Source organism: Borostomias antarcticus (assembly GCF_949987555.1).
Source record: "Borostomias antarcticus genome assembly, chromosome: 12".
NCBI lineage: Eukaryota > Metazoa > Chordata > Actinopteri > Stomiiformes > Stomiidae > Borostomias > Borostomias antarcticus.
The window spans coordinates 8,864,771-8,880,180 of record NC_140245.1 but is presented as its reverse complement, the minus strand read 5'-3'; the positions used below and the strand labels follow the sequence as shown (position 1 = coordinate 8,880,180).

Below are 15,410 nucleotides of genomic sequence, written 5' to 3'. Positions count from 1 at the left end.
CGGGGTCCATGTTGGTTTAGGAGCCAGGCCTCGGCCTTCACTTCCTGTCTCTAAGCTGACCTCTCCCACTTTGAGAATGTGTTAGAAACAATTTTCTTGTTGTTGTTCAACACCAGTCCAATTGCGCTAACTCGAAACCGCATTCGTGTGTAGATGTAATAACAAAACCTGGAAAATGCCCTAACCTGCGCCCCCAGCTGAGGTTATTATAAACCTTCTATGAAAACCGAGTTGTAGTTTTCCAGAGAGGAGTCATATTTTGCGGTTGACCTCGCAGGTCTGGGTGAGATGGTGACGGAGACGCCCAGCTCGCCGGGGCCCTTCCGGAACGTCCAGATGTCCAAGGCGGCCCACACACACAAGCTGAGGAAGCTCAGAGCACCGTCCAAGTGCAGGGAGTGTGACAGCCTGGTGGTGTTCCACGGAGCAGAGTGCCAGGAGGTAGGTTATTATTATCATTATCATTATTACTGTATTATTATTATTATTATTAGTAGTAGTAGTAGTAGTAGTAGTAGTAGTAGTAGTAGTAGTAGTACTGTAGTAGTAGTAGTAGTAGTAGTAGTAGTAGTAATGGTACTGTAGTAGTAGTAGTAGTAGTAGTAGTAGTAATGGTACTGTAGTAGTAGTAGTAGTAGTATTAATCATCAATACAGATTGACATTGGTAACACTGCTGTAGTGTGCTGAGATCCTGGGTAAGGGGTAAACCAGACGGTGAATGGCTGGATTGAATTCATGGTTAAAAGTGACAAATTCAAATGTCACATGTTCAAATTCAGAGTAGCGAATCCCCGTGGCCTTGCCCGTGGCCACGGTGACGTGTCTCTCTCTCTCTCTCTCTCTGCGGGCGCAGTGTTCCCTGGCCTGTCATAAGAAGTGTCTGGAGACGCTGGCCATCCAGTGCGGCCATAAGAAGCTGCAGGGTCGTCTGCAGCTGTTCGGCATCGACTTTGCCCAGGCGTCCAAGAACAGCTCTGACGGAATCCCCTTCATCATCAGGAAGTGCACCTCGGAGATCGAGAGCCGGGCGCTCAACATCAAGGTGAGACTTCACAGAAATAAGGGGGTTTCTTCACCAACAAGCTGTGTTTTAGCACTGGCGCCGATTTCTCCTTGTTTTACAGTGGATGTAAGTCACACTTCAAGCGCTGCTGATGAGAGCTGTGGCTTTATTTATTTATTCTGTTGAAAAAGGTAGCATTTTGGGGGGCTAAAGCACAGCACATGAATGTCACTTTGAGCTCAGTCAACCAATCAGGCTCCAAGGGCAGGTTCAGGAAATTGTCAAGACGACAGCAGAAACTACCATCACTCGTCATCTTACCACCACAACAACAACACCACAATTCTTGTGGTGGCAGAGAATCACACGCACATCACCCAGCGCTTTCCCAGCGCGTTCTGCGTTTGGCGTTGTTTACTTACATACAGCTTGGTGGACACACACCGTAACTCCTCAGTTTTTATGCACTTCCTTTTTTGATTAGATAGAAGTGAATGGTGTTCCTCATTTGACGAGGTGACTGAATGTCGTTTGTTCCCGCCGGTGAAGGGGATCTACCGCGTGAACGGGGCCAAGTCGCGCGTGGAGAAGCTCTGCCAGGCGTTCGAGAACGGCAAAGATCTGGTGGAGCTCTCCGACCTCTCGCCTCACGACATCAGCAACGTGCTGAAGCTCTACCTGAGACAGGTGGGTCTGCCACTGTACCATAACACTCCAACACAGTGATACTGTAATAATAACATCACAAATAATATCCCACGGCTCTTAATCGACCAGATCGTGAGGTCAGATCTACCGGTCATACCGTTGCAGATGGATGAAACTCAATGAAACTCACACACATCCTTTCCATACAGTAGGATAGAAACTGCATAAAGGTTTGAGCTTCCTGTGTGGCCAGCTGTCGAAAATAAAACCACGTTGCCCCCCTCCACACAAACACACACACAGCTCCCCGAGCCCCTCATCATGTACCGCTACTACAACGACTTCATCGGCCTGGCGAAGGAGAGCCAGCGAGCCATGGTGGAGGAGATGGAGGCGGCCAGGGCGGGTCAGCCGCCGGGGGAGCAGAAGAAGGCCGGCCCCAGCGGCGTCCAGCTCAACAGGGTGGTCTTCAAGATCCGAGACCTGCTGCGCCAGCTTCCCCCGGCCAACTACCGGACGCTGCGCTTCCTCCTGGCCCACCTGCACAGGTGAGGAGGCACACATACACACACACATGCACACACACACACACACACACACACACACACACATGCACAACTTGTAATACCCACAATCAGGGGTGGAGTTCCTGGGGGGGTCCCCTCCAATATTTGAGATCATTAAAATTGTCCTCCCCAATATTTAGATTGGGTTAGTGGCATTCAAATGACCATACAGCCGCGTAGGAAGATGTCCCCCCCCAAAATATAAAATGTCAATTCATTGAGTAGTCCTAACCCCCCCTCCCGCCGCCCTTCCCACCCCCAGAGTGACAGAGCAGGCGGAGGAGAACAAGATGACCGCCAGCAACCTGGGCATCATCTTCGGCCCCACGCTGGTCAAGCCGCGGCAGGCGGACGCCGAGGTGTCTCTGTCCTCGCTGGTGGACTACCCCTACCAGGCGCTGATGGTGGAGCTGCTCGTCCGCCACTTCCAGACGGTGTTTGACGTGACGCCCGGCGGCGCCGCCTCGCCTACCTACCTCCCTGCCGCTGCCGCTGCCGGCCAGGTCTCCCCCAGACTCGCCGCCCCCCCGGAGAAGGAGCAGAGGCTCGGCCGGCACTCCACCTCCCTACTGGACATCAAAGAGGTGTGTTGGGGGGACGGACGTTCGGATCATTATGCATCAACAGGGAGATTTAGACATAAAGTAGAACCTCAGAGATACAAACTCTTTGGGAATGAGGGGCATTCGGATCTCTGAAATTATTTCCATACACCAAATTTACAAAATATAGAATTTTTATTTCGTTTACACTCAGAATAAATCAATAAATACCCTCTATAACAATCAGAAAGGCATTGAAATTGCAATCAAACTACCAGCTACTACGTGTAGTCAAATCACAGATGAATGTGCAGTGCACACTTTCTCTTTCACTCGCTGAAAACATGGAATGCAGGCTGCCACTGCTAATCGCTTGTTGACAAAAGCTCAGCAGTGACTGAGAACTTTCAAAATAAAGGTCACTTTAAAGCTCACTTTACAGTAAATTGTTCAGTTTGACGGAAACCTCCAGTTTTGACACCAGTTCGGTTGACCGGATTTTCTGAGGTTCGGATCTCTGAGGTTCTACTGTACTTGGGTTGTAGTAGATTGATCTAGAGTGGTAGAAGTGTAAGGTAAAAGTTTTGACTGACTGGGTGTTAGGAAGCCTAGCTACGCTGCGTTAAGTGCTGTTGATGTTAATGCTTTCGTTTCCCCACAGAGCGCCAAAGTCTACAAGCGTCACTCGTCCGTGATCCCCTCCAACCGCATCCTGGACGAGATGACGGCAGTCCAGCCGGGGACGGACATGAGGGAGGCGACGGCCCTGGACCGCCTCAACGGCCTGCAGCCCACCAACGCCGCCGACATCCAGAGGTCCACCCTGGTGTTCGGCCGGCCCAGCCTCAACCCCCCCTCCACCGCCACCGCCACCTTCTCCTCCACGGCCCCCCGCGTCCAGCTCCGCCCCCAGCGCCCTCGCCTCGTCTCCCGGCCAATCAGCATGCCCCTGGAGCGCCTGCCCGCCCCCGCCCAGGCCGGCGAGAGGAACGGCTCCGCCTCCTCGCCTTCCTCCCCCCCCGCCGCCGCCGTCTCCGCCACCATCCAGGAGTGTCCGGAGCCCGAGAAGCCCCGCCCCCCCGGTGGCGGCGCGTCCCGGGTCAGCACCTACTACATCACGCCCTTCATCGACACGCAGGCCATCCAGAGGAGAACGTGGGAGAGGAAGTACAAACACTATAACGTCACACCCAGGACCGCCATGATCGTGAACAACCTGCCGTCCGCCGCCACGGCCCAGACAGGGAAGACGGCGGCGGCAGCGGCCGCCGCGGCCTCTTCCGCTGTAAGCCCCGCCCCCGCGAGCATCGCCGCCATATTCCCCGGCCCCGCCTCCTACATAGCGTCGGTCAAGCCGTTCAGGACAGCCAAAAGAGACGACGCCGCGGGCTCCGCCAGCGAGCCGGGCGTCTCGGCAAACCCCCCCATGGCGTTCAGGGCCCCCCGGACTCTGCAGCCCCCGCCCGGGACCTTCTACAAGCCGCCCGCCTCCTCGGCCAGCAGGCTGAGACTGCAGGCGAACTCACAGACCGCCGTCGCCACCTCCTCCTCCTCCTCCATCGCGCCTCCCTCCGCCGCCACCCCTACCCCCCCTCAGACAGGCCCCCAGACGCAGGGCTCCGCCGCCGCCTCTGCCGACCCAGAGGCGGCAACCTCGGACGCCGTGTCCCCCCCCCTGTCCCCCGCCCCCGGCAGCCCCGACGACCTGAGCCCCAGTGAGGCCAAGCCCCTCTACCAAAGACTGCGACCTCGTCACCTGCAGGAGCTCGAACACAGAGAGGCCCACTTTGTCTGAAGCCAAAATATATATATATATAAAAATTATGTGTAAATGAATATGTGCCATATTGTAAATTAGGGGGAAAATACCATTGTTTTGTATCAGTGGTTAGTGCAGTGAAAACAAACCGAGAAAGTGTTATATGTGTTATGTAAATATATATAGGTACACCAACATACTCTGTGTTGCATGTTTGAGTCATACTGTATCATCCAACAGTGTGATGTCAATATTGATGTTTTATCATCCAAATTAACTCGATTAAAGTTACTCCCGCCAACCATGAATTTCAGTTCAGTAAATTAAAAATGTTTTATTTGTTTTATTTTTACAATAATACAGCGCATGTAATAGCCTGTTCTGTATGTGTGAAATGTTATTTTATTGTAACCACACAATGCACTTATTTCAATGCAGACTCAAAACTAATATTGATACCTTCAATGTTTTGCAATGGTCTAAATGGCAGTACATGGCATTGTTTTCCACAGGGGCTAACTAAGTATTTTTAATGAAAGGTTTATAAAAAAGAGGACAAAATTATCACCGTTCATATTTTTATACCTGCTTCAGTGTAAGTCTGTTCAGAGAACCTTAGGATTGGTACATCTGATTCTGTACTGTATGTTAACTCCTGTATCTGTTTACGTTTTATATAACTTGCTTCCAAACTGCTCGTTTGCCACACAGATTTGTTCATCTATAAAGAAAAAGACATGAAAAACTTCTTGCTACATATTAAAAGTGTAGTTGAAACTCTACTTATGTTGCTGCCTGAACGTTTTCTGCTTGAAAAGATGCTTTCAATACTTTTGCCTTGTTGTAAATATATTTACACTAGTATTAGCTGTATGAAATGTTAGTAACAAGTGAATGGTGTGACTGGTCTCAGCTCACTGCATGTCTCCAGTTGTAGTGAACCAACCATAGTAATGCCACCATTTTGATCAGGTCACGGGGTTACAGTAAGTTTACCTAGATGTAGGCCTCAGTGCTGTCCCCGGCCCCCAATAAGCTCTAGTGATTATATCCCTTCCCTGTCAAGCCCCTTCACATTCCCCCAGCCTAATTAGTTATGTCAACTACCTGCTCACACAGCGATTCACCTCTGACCTGTTTAACCAAAATCCACCAACCACACTCCCTAATCACTCACGTTCAACACAAATACATCAATTACCTCCCTAAAAAAAAAAAACACTGAACCCCCCATTCAGACTTGGACTCATTCTCCTTAGAAGATGTCACATCAGTCTGCCACAAAATGGATGACTGTTGTCTTTTTAAGGTCTCTGTTGAGCTGGGAGATTATAGCAATCAGATTAGGAGAGCTGCTGACCTGGAGCCTGTGGGAAGCAGAGGAGTCTGGGTAGTGTTGGAGGGAGCTCAGATGTAGCCGGATGTCTGTGGTTAACCCTGCTCTGTCTTCACACTTACTTTCTACATGTCGTACGACCTCTACATTCTTCTACTAGAGGTAAGATCTTAGTTTCTTCATGGTGGCCCGTCTTGTGTGTACCGAGGAAGTAGGAAGAGATGGAGGTAAAAGGGCTATCGACGACAGCAGGTAGCCAGGCAGACGTGCTTCACTGGAGTGGGGACAACCCATCAAACACAATAATAGCATCACATTAACGTTTAGGTGACACTCTTAGATTTTGGTTTTACTCTGGAATAATTAGGATGTTGATTCACAACAGTGCCCTCGGTCTAACGTGCAGCTGCTCAAGATAGCTTTTTTTGTTCTGTTTGTTTTTAAATCTCCAGCCTTAATTATGTGCGGAGTGACAGGATTACTCTAGAAAACTGCTCTTATTTTGGCAGACAGATAATGACAGCCTTTGGTACCGCCCCACCCCCCTCCTTCCCCCCATGGTTGGTTTTCTGGACAGCTGTTCACCTTTAGAACCACAGCCTTCCCCAGAGTCCTGCGTAATCTACTGCCCGTGTCACTGCTTGTTCATGCACTGAAGTTTTTTCGGAGCAGTTGTCTTGCATCATATGCACACACACACATAAACACATGACGTAATGATTTAGATTTGTTTTAAATAATAATAATTATTATTATTATTATTATTGTTATTATTATTATTATTATTATTATTTAACCTTTCTTTAGGCAGGGAGTCCCTTTGAGACCCATATTTCTTTTTCAAGGGAGCCCCCCTTGTTTAATGTGCAGCTGATCCGATGACGCGTCTTAACAGACGAGGCGCTGTTCTTTCCCAGGCGCATCGCCGGCCGTTCGGCCCTCCCGGGGGTCAAGCTGCGGAGCCATGAACACAGGCAGACAAGTCCGCCTGCTGCTGTGGAAGAACTGGACTCTCCGCAAGAGACAGAAGGTAAAGCTGTCCAGCCTGCCTACCCGCTCGCCAGGCCATGCCTCCCTCAGAGAAGCCCCGCTAGCGAGTAGATAACGTACCGGACCCGTGAGAAGACCGAACCGTAGTCTCAGAGTTGAGATCCAGCTCTTCCTTCAACCCCCCCCCCCCCCCCCCCCTGGGTTTTCGAGTTCAAATCAGCGGGGCTGTTGATGTTTCCTCTGCTCCGCCTCTGTCTGCTCAGACCCGCTTCCTGGTGGAGATCCTGTGGCCGGTGGTGTTGTTCATCTGCCTGGTGTGGCTGAGGAAGGCCAACCCGCTCTACAAACAGCATGAATGTAAGCCTGGCGTCTCCCCCGATAGATGAATACGACCCACCCCCCCTCGGCCCTGGGTATTCATCCTGGGCTGTCTGGTTTGACGTCGTCCTCCCCCTGCGTCCACCTAGGTCATTTCCCCAACAAGGCCCTGCCGTCCACGGGCATCCTGCCCTGGATCCAGGGCATCTTCTGCAACGCCAACAACCCCTGCTTCAGATATCCCACCAGAGGAGAGTCCCCTGGGGTGGTCTCCAACTACAACAACTCCATGTGAGCCCCGGCAAAACTGTTTCTGCTTAGATGGACAACGCTAGGAAAGACACTGCTGGTTTATAGTCATTCAGTAGTCCGGCAGTACTTTCCCAAGCAGTTAGTTTGGTTCAGTCAACTGTAGCTGCCTTTTCTAAACCGAAGAGTGTGTTCTAGGCTCCTATGTTCTGGTGCTGTGTGTGTGTGTGTGTTCTGGGCACATGGTCTGGTGTGTTGTGTGTTCTAAGCTCCTATGTTCTGGTGTTGTGCGTGTGTGTGTGTTCTGGACACATGGTCTTGTGTGTTGTGTGTTCTAGGCTCCTATGTTCTGGTGTTGTGAGTGTGTGTGTGTGTGTGTGTGTGTGTGTGTGTGTTCTGGGCACATGGTCTGGTGTGTTGTGTGTTCTAAGCTCCTATGTTCTGGTGTTGTGCGTGTGTGTGTGTTCTGGACTCATGGCTTGGTGTGTTGTGTGTTCTAGGCTCCTATGTTCTGCTGTGTCGCGTGTGTGTTCTAGACTCACTTTCTGGTGTGTTGTGTGCTCTACGCTCCTGTGTTCTGGTGTGTTGTGTGCTCTAGGGTGTGTTCTAGGCTCCTGTGTTCTGGGGTGTTGTGTACTCTACGCTCCTATGTTTGTCGTGTGTGTGTTCTAGACTCGCGGCCTGGTGTGTTGTGTGCTCTAGGCCCCTGTGTTCTGGTGTGTTGTGTGCTCTAGGCCCCTGTGTTCTGGTGTGTTGTGTGCTCTAGGCTCTTGTGTTCTGGTGTGTTGTGTGCTCTAGGCTCTTGTGTTCTGGTGTGTTGTGTGCTCTAGGCCCCTGTGTTCTGGTGTGTTGTGTGCTCTAGGTTCTTGTGTTCTGGTGTGTTGTGTGCTCTAGGCTCTTGTGTTCTGGTGTGTTGTGTGCTCTAGGCCCCTGTGTTCTGGTGTGTTGTGTGCTCTAGGCCCCTGTGTTCTGGTGTGTTGTGTTTTCTAGGCTCCTGTGTTCTGGTGTGTTGTGTGCTCTAGGCTCCTGTGTTCTGGTGTGTTGTGTGCTCTAGGCCCCTGTGTTCTGGTGTGTTGTGTTTTCTAGGCTCCTGTGTTCTGGTGTGTTGTGTGCTCTAGGCTCCTGTGTTCTGGTGTGTTGTGTGCTCTAGGCCCCTGTGTTCTGGTGTGTTGTGTGCTCTAGGCCCCTGTGTTCTGGTGTGTTGTGTGCTCTAGGTTCTTGTGTTCTGGTGTGTTGTGTGCTCTAGGCCCCTGTGTTCTGGTGTGTTGTGTGCTCTAGGCTCCTGTGTTCTGGTGTGTTGTGTGCTCTAGGCTCCTGTGTTCTGGTGTGTTCTGACGTGTTGTGCGTTCTAGACTGGCACGGTTCTACGCCGACTCCCGGGAGCTGCTGCTGGACGACCCGGAGTTCCAGCAGCTGGGGAGGGTGTGGGAGGAGCTGTCCACCCTGAGCAACCTCATGGACACCCTCCGGGACGACCCCGCCCGGGTGATAGGTACAGTACAGAACGCCCCGCTCCGAAACCCCTGTCCTCACGGCCCAGCTCACCATGATGGCGCCCATGACTACAGCCATGCCGTTTCCTCAGCCTTTACTACCCACTCTTCTCTGCACTAGTCAGTCTCTCTCATAGACTCTACCAGTCTCTCTGTACTTCAGTCTGTCCCTCAGTCTCTCTCATAGACTCTACCTGTCTCTCTCTCTACTTCAGTCTGTCCCTCAGTCTCTCTCATATACTCTACCTGTCTCTCTCTCTCTCTACTTCAGTCTGTCCCTCAGTCTCTCTCATAGACTCTACCTGTCTCTCTCTCTCTCCACTTCAGTCTGTCCCTCAGTCTCTCTCATAGACTCTACCTGTCTCTCTCTCTCTCTCTCTCTCTCTATTTCAGTCTGTCCCTCAGTCTCTCTCATAGACTCTACCTGTCTCTCTCTCTCTCTCTCTCTCTCTCTCTACTTCAGTCTGTCCCCCAGTCTCATCCTACTCTACCTGTCTCTCTCATAGACTCTACTTGCCTCTCTTTCTACTTCAGTCTGTCCCTCAGTCTCAGCTTCTCTCCCTCATCCTCATCTTCCTCCGATGCCGTCACTCTCCCAGCCCTCTACTCAAACACCAACCCCAATCATCAAACCCCGTCAGTCAGCCCCCTTATCTGTGCTCCTCTCAATCTCCCTCTCTCTCCCACTCTTTCCCTTTCTCTCATTTCCTCCCTCTATTTGACTGTCCTTTTCCCTCTCTCTCTCTCTCTCTCTCTCTCTCTCTCTCTCTCTCTCTCTTCCTGTCCAAGGCCGGGGGCTGGTGATTGAGGACATTCTGAAGGACGATGAGAATTTCACTGCCTTCCTGCTTCGAGACTCCGGACTGCCGGCCACTGTGGTGCACCCGCTGGTCAAAGCCCAAGTGCGGCTAGAGCAGGTATGGTAGTACAGTAGGTCTGAGGTTCTAGACCAGGTTCGGTAGTACAGTAGGTCTGAGGTTCTAGACCAGGTTCGGTAGTACAGTAGGTCTGAGGTTCTAGACCAGGTACGGTAGTACAGTAGGTCTGAGGTTCTAGACCAGGTTCGGTAGTACAGTAGGTCTGAGGTTCTAGACCAGGTACGGTAGTACAGTAGGTCTGAGGTTCTAGACCAGGTTCTGAAGGTGCTCATTAGGCGGCAGCAGCAGATCAACCCATCGCCGACGTTCCTGTTGGTTCATATACTGCAAGAGCAAAAACAGGAGACGGATTTGTCAGCACAAAATGTAGTTTTGCAGAATACCACAAATTCCTGGTTCTTGCTCCGTGATACCGTTCATATCGTTGATCTGTGGTCACACTGCTTCCTGTCTTTGTGTCGTCAGTTACAAAACGGATTAAAAAGAAGCCGGCTCTCTGTGTGCTTCACTCGACTGTAGCTGGTTACGAAACGTGAAAGGTTTGTTTGGCCGGGGTTGTAAACATGACGTCTGAGGAGGGCCGGGCGCCTCGGGCCCCGGTGTCGGCCGGGTTTGTGTGTATTCTCTCTCTGGGCTGCTCCTCCAGGAAGGTGCTGGCTGGAGAAACCTCAGCAGCTAGTTATTCACCATCCGCCCCTGGGTTAGTCACAGTTAACTGTATCACTGCTCTGCTTTCTGCCCAGTTGCCAGGGATAGTTTCTGTCTGCCAGAGCAGAGTCCATAAGAGAGACAGGTTGGTCCCTACCTCCTTGGTTGGTCTGTGCAATTTGCCAGTGATAAAGGACCATATTAGGGGTAGACTTAAAAAAAATCATATTATGAACCTAGAAGATGCTGGCTCATGGTTTAATGCTATTGATTTGGATCAGTTGTGTTCTGAGGTGAAATGTTTAACTCTATAATGGTTCTTTAAGATTGTTGAGAACATACCAGACAGAACATACCATACCAGACAGAACAGATGGAGCAGGTTACCTTTAACCCAACTCTAACCTCTCCTCACCTCCCTGCCTCTACTCCCTCCCTCACTCCCTCCCTCCCTCCTTCCCTCCCTCCCATCCTTTCCTCCTCTCTCCTCCCTTTTTCATCTCTCCTCCCTCTCCTCTCTCCATCTCTCCTCCTCTCTTCCCTCTCCTCCTCTCCCCTCCTTTTCTCATCTCTCCTCCCTCTCCTCTCCTCCTCTCTCTCTCCTCTCCTCTCTCCCTCTCTCTTCTCTCTCTCCTCCCCCTCCTCTCCCCTCCATTTTTCATGTCTTCTCTTTCCTGTCCTCCTCTCATCTCTCCCTCTCTCCTCCTCTCCTCTCCTCCTCTCCCCTCCCTTTTTCATCTCTCCTCCTCTCTCCCTCTCCTCCCCCGGGTCAGTTTGCGTACGGGATTCCAGACCTGCAGCTGAAGGACATCGCGTGCAGCCTGGCGCTGCTGGACCGCTTCATCATCTTCCCCAGCCGGCGGGAGTTCTACGGGGTCCGCAGCGCGGTCTGCGCCCTCAGCCAGCAGCGGCTGCAGAGGGTCGAGGACGCGCTCTACGCCAACGTGGACTTCTTCAAGATCTTCCGCCTGGTCAGTGATGGGCTTTCTCTGGGCCGCGTCGTCTTTCGCAGTCGCCGCGTTCCGTTATCTGTGAACCGTTCTTCTTTCCCTCGTGTCGGTTCTGCCTCTGTCACGGAGTCGGCCTAGCGGAGTTCTTGTGGCAGCTGTGATTGGATAGCGCTGTCCTGTGACTCATTTGGACTGGGCCCTGCCGGTCTAAGTACCAAGACCTGAGACCGCCCCCTGGCTGCCCAGACCTCACCTCCTGTTGGTGTCGGGTTGGATCTGACCTGCTCTGTTCCCACTGACTCCCCTCTCATCTGCCTGGCTGCCCGAAGCCATTCTCTCTCTCTCTCTCTCTCTCTCTCTCTCTCTCTCTCTCTCTCTCTCTCTCTCTCTCTCCCCTCTCTCTCTCTTTCTCTTTCTTTCTTTTGCTCTCTCTACCCCCTTTCTTTCTTTCTTTCTCTCTCTGTCTTTCTCTCCCTTTCTCTCTCCCTCTCTCTCTCTATGTCTCTTTCTCTCTCTCTCTGTCCTCTATCTCTCTTCTCTATCTCTCATCTCCTCCGTCTTTGATGGAGTGCGGATAGGCAGGTGACTGGCTAAAGGGGTTGTCATGGCAATATCCTTCTTGGCCTATTTCTCTAATGGGATTATCCTGGCCCCTCCCACTTCCCTGGAGGGGGCGTGGCTAAGACCCGCTGAGGTTTCCTGTATAAATACATGCAGAAGACTCAGTAGTGGTTTTCTAACTGACTTGGCCCATTGCAGTGTGTGTGTGTGTGTGTGCGTGTGTGTGTGTGCTGTTTTTAGTGGTGTAATTTCCTCCAGACCTATTACACTGACAAATTACTTCAAAGTAATAGAGGTGCATTTGATTTTCCTCACATTTGACATTTCTGGCTTCTGGTTCATTGGTTTCACTGCACTGGGTAATATTAAGTTAAATCAAGCGGATCCTTGATTTGGCAGTGTTTACACATAGTATCCTGCCAAACTTAAACCCTACGAAGCCCATTAGACTCAAAGCCCATTAGCTCTCCAAGCGTAGTGTACACTACTAGCTCAGTGGACTTTCTCTTGGCCCCGCCCCCAACCGCTCCTCTCCTCGAACCCGGGCCTCCGTGGCCCATCAGCCCCTCCACTCCTCCCCTTCCCCTTCCCTCTCTTTTCTCTTCTTCCCTCCCTCCCTCCCTCCCTCCCTCCCTTCTTCGCTCATTCAAACACCGCAGTGAGGAATGTCTGAGGAAGGATATCTCGCGCGGGCGTTTGTGTTGGCGCGCTCCGTTTCCGTAGACCCCAGCCCCGCGGCCCGTGATAGGCCCCCGTCCATCTGAGACCCGCTTGCTAATGCTTTTTGGCGTGGGGGGTTGTAAAGGTGAAAGTGTATGTTGAAATCCGCAGATAATTGCTGTGCTATCATATCAAACAAGTACCCCTGCCTGAATCCTGTATCCGCGCGCTCTCGCTCTCAACCTGTTCCTGTGCTTCATTTCCCAGCTGCCCCGGGTCCTGGATGGCTACTCCGACGGGGCCGACCTGCACTTCTGGGGTCGAGCGTTCTCTTGGGTGTCGGAGAAGCTCCGGGAGGTACGTACGTGCTCCTGGATCGGAGCCCCGCCTTATTTTTAGCTTCCAGGAAACTCGAAGTTTCCGCGGGTCCTTGAGGGAAACAGGAACCCCCCCGAGATGGACTGAACGATGTGTTCAGCGAGGGGTTGAGTGTGTAGAGAGCAGAGAGTGGAGAGTGAGAAAGAGAGAGAGTGAGGGAGAGAGAGAGATAAAGAGATAAAGAAAGAAAGAAAGAAAGAAAGAGAGAGAGAAAGAAAGAGAGAGAGACAGAGGCCTTTATTAAGATAGGGAAGAACATGCTGAGACCAGGTTTCTTACAGACGTGCCCTGCTTACAAACAACATAATACTGTGAAAGTAGAAAGAAGAAAGCGAGAGAGAGAGAGAGAGAGAGAGAGAGAGAGAGAGAGAGAGAGAGAGAGTGTATCTGTTGTATCTCTTGTGGCCTTGTTTTGGGTACAGGCTGGCTGTGGGTCCGTGGCCCTGCGACTCGGTGTCATGTCCTCAGCCTCAGGCTACCTGGACACACCTAACAGCCTTTGTGGGTTTATCTTCAGAGCATGTCACGTGGTTGTGTGTGTGTGTGTGTGTTTGTGTGTGCGTGCGTGCACACACACACATTTGAGTATGTGTGTATGTGTGTGTGTGCGTGTACGTGTGTGTGTGTGTGTGTGTTTGTGAGTGGTGTGTGTGTGTGTGTGTGTGTGTGTGTCCGTCCGGGCCTGGGTAACCCATCAGTCCGGCCAGTGGATCAGACCCAGTGGGACCTTCCTAGGAGGTGACATCCTGTGTAGGCGTGTCTACAATCTTTCCCATCGCCGTGGTGACAGAAAGCCTGGCCAAAAGCTCTCATCACCTACACTATATATCCTCTCCCAATTGTGTGTGTGTATGTGTGTGTGTGTGAGAGAGAGAGAGAGGGGTGGGGGGGACAGAGTCTTCAGTCTGTGTGTGTGTGTGTGTGTGCGTGTGTGTGTGTGTGTGTGTGTGTGTGTGTGTGTGTGTGTGTGTGTGTGCGCGTGTGTGTGTGTGCACGCGGGGGACATATTTTGCGAATGAGTCATTCCATAACAAAACAACTTGCAATCTGTGTTGAATTACATCTTTACAGTTTCATATTGCAGTGGGATTACAAACTTTGATACTGTAGCAAAATAGTCAAGACATGTGTATGTGAGTGTAGCCTGGGGCTGTGCTATGCAGACTTATATCCTGTTCAACAGCTCTGAGACACAGGCTGTTCCCTTCTTCAACAGGAAGTGAGACTTTACAGTGCAAAGCTAGTGTACTGTACTTACACAAAAATGCAGGAAGTTATTGTGATAGTACCTATCCTTGTAATTTCTGGAGAAACTATAAGTCAGAGTTGTGTTTATTGCTTGAAGTATTGTTTACATATTTTGTGAGCATCCCGAGGACCACCTTTGTTTAATGTTCACATTTGTTAAAACCCCCCACAAATTTTTTTTACAACATAGCATGGACAAAAAGGCTGTGTCATTGTCGTTAAAACTATGACTCGTGCTTCTTTACTGAGCTCAGGTGAGGTGATTTGGCTCCTGCTGGATCAAGGAGCAGGATGAGGACACCTGTGGATCAGTGCTAGATCCGCTGAGTCCTGGGTGTGGTTACATCCCAGATAGCAAGCGGATGCGTAATGATTCTGGGCCATATATGGGCCGGAACTAAGCCACAAGGGCCAGATCTGGCCTGTATATGGCCCAGATCCGCTTGCTATCTGGGATAGCATCCTGACAGTCACATTCATCTCTGCTGTAACTGGGAGAAATGTATATTTGACTAAGCCAGAGGCTGAATGTGGTTGGTAAATAGTTATGTGGTTGTAGAAGTACCCCAAAACAATCTGAAAAAAAAAACACATACCGAGGATTGTTTTGATGGACAAAGTCTCAAAACAAAGTGACAAAATAATTTCACCCGAAGCTAACTCAAATTATAGCAACGGAAGACAAGCAGCATCCAGTGTCTTTCTGTTGAGTGTTTTAGGGTCAATATTGTAAACACCGTTATCATCTCTAAACAGCCTGCACCTGCTGAGCTAACGAGCCTCTGGGAAACACAGCTGGGCAGACAGAAGCCGAGTCTCGTGGGAACCGAACCGTAGACTTGGGCATGACAAAGCACTTCTCTGACACAGTCGAGGAGGACCGCAACTCGACAAGTTCCAGTCCACGTATATATTTTTGAACCCAAGCGTCACTGACATAATGCTGACATGTCATCCTCACTCTGTAATTAACCCCCCCCCCCACACACACACATTTACCCCTCTCTCCCCTGCTCTCCACAGCTGTTTCAGAGGAGCAGCACCAAGGAGCTTTTCGGGGTGGTCTACCCTCTGTTCCAGGCAGGGGGTGCCTCCTCGTTCAGCCGCCTCATGGCCATCCTGTCGGACCTGTTCTGCGGTTACCCTGAGGGGGGCGGCTCCAGGGTCCTCTCCTTCAACTG

General features: G+C 51.1%; 2 protein-coding genes across 3 annotated transcripts in view; both read left to right on the top strand.

Annotated features, from left to right (window-relative positions):
• The window catches only part of LOC311315972 (rho GTPase-activating protein 29-like), a 39,462-nt gene extending 34,242 nt beyond the window's left edge, over positions 1-5,220 (top strand). For both annotated transcript variants that reach the window (XM_084446704.1, XM_084446705.1), the window contains 6 exons: positions 278-441; positions 856-1,044; positions 1,555-1,692; positions 1,957-2,201; positions 2,482-2,803; positions 3,423-5,220. In XM_084446704.1, the coding sequence (XP_084302830.1) occupies positions 278-441; positions 856-1,044; positions 1,555-1,692; positions 1,957-2,201; positions 2,482-2,803; positions 3,423-4,556 (2,192 nt within the window). In that variant the 3' untranslated portion in view covers positions 4,557-5,220. The remainder of the gene's footprint in view (positions 1-277; positions 442-855; positions 1,045-1,554; positions 1,693-1,956; positions 2,202-2,481; positions 2,804-3,422) is intronic.
• A 1,600-nt stretch (positions 5,221-6,820) lies between these two features.
• The window catches only part of LOC311315683 (retinal-specific phospholipid-transporting ATPase ABCA4-like), a gene marked incomplete at both ends in the record, with an annotated part of 33,514 nt that continues 24,924 nt past the window's right edge, over positions 6,821-15,410 (top strand). Inside the window, 8 exons of the mRNA XM_084446387.1 lie at positions 6,821-6,886; positions 7,110-7,203; positions 7,314-7,455; positions 8,766-8,905; positions 9,696-9,823; positions 11,206-11,403; positions 12,871-12,960; positions 15,253-15,410. The exon at positions 15,253-15,410 is cut by the window's right edge and continues 83 nt beyond it. Coding sequence (XP_084302513.1) covers positions 6,821-6,886; positions 7,110-7,203; positions 7,314-7,455; positions 8,766-8,905; positions 9,696-9,823; positions 11,206-11,403; positions 12,871-12,960; positions 15,253-15,410 — 1,016 coding nt within the window. The remainder of the gene's footprint in view (positions 6,887-7,109; positions 7,204-7,313; positions 7,456-8,765; positions 8,906-9,695; positions 9,824-11,205; positions 11,404-12,870; positions 12,961-15,252) is intronic.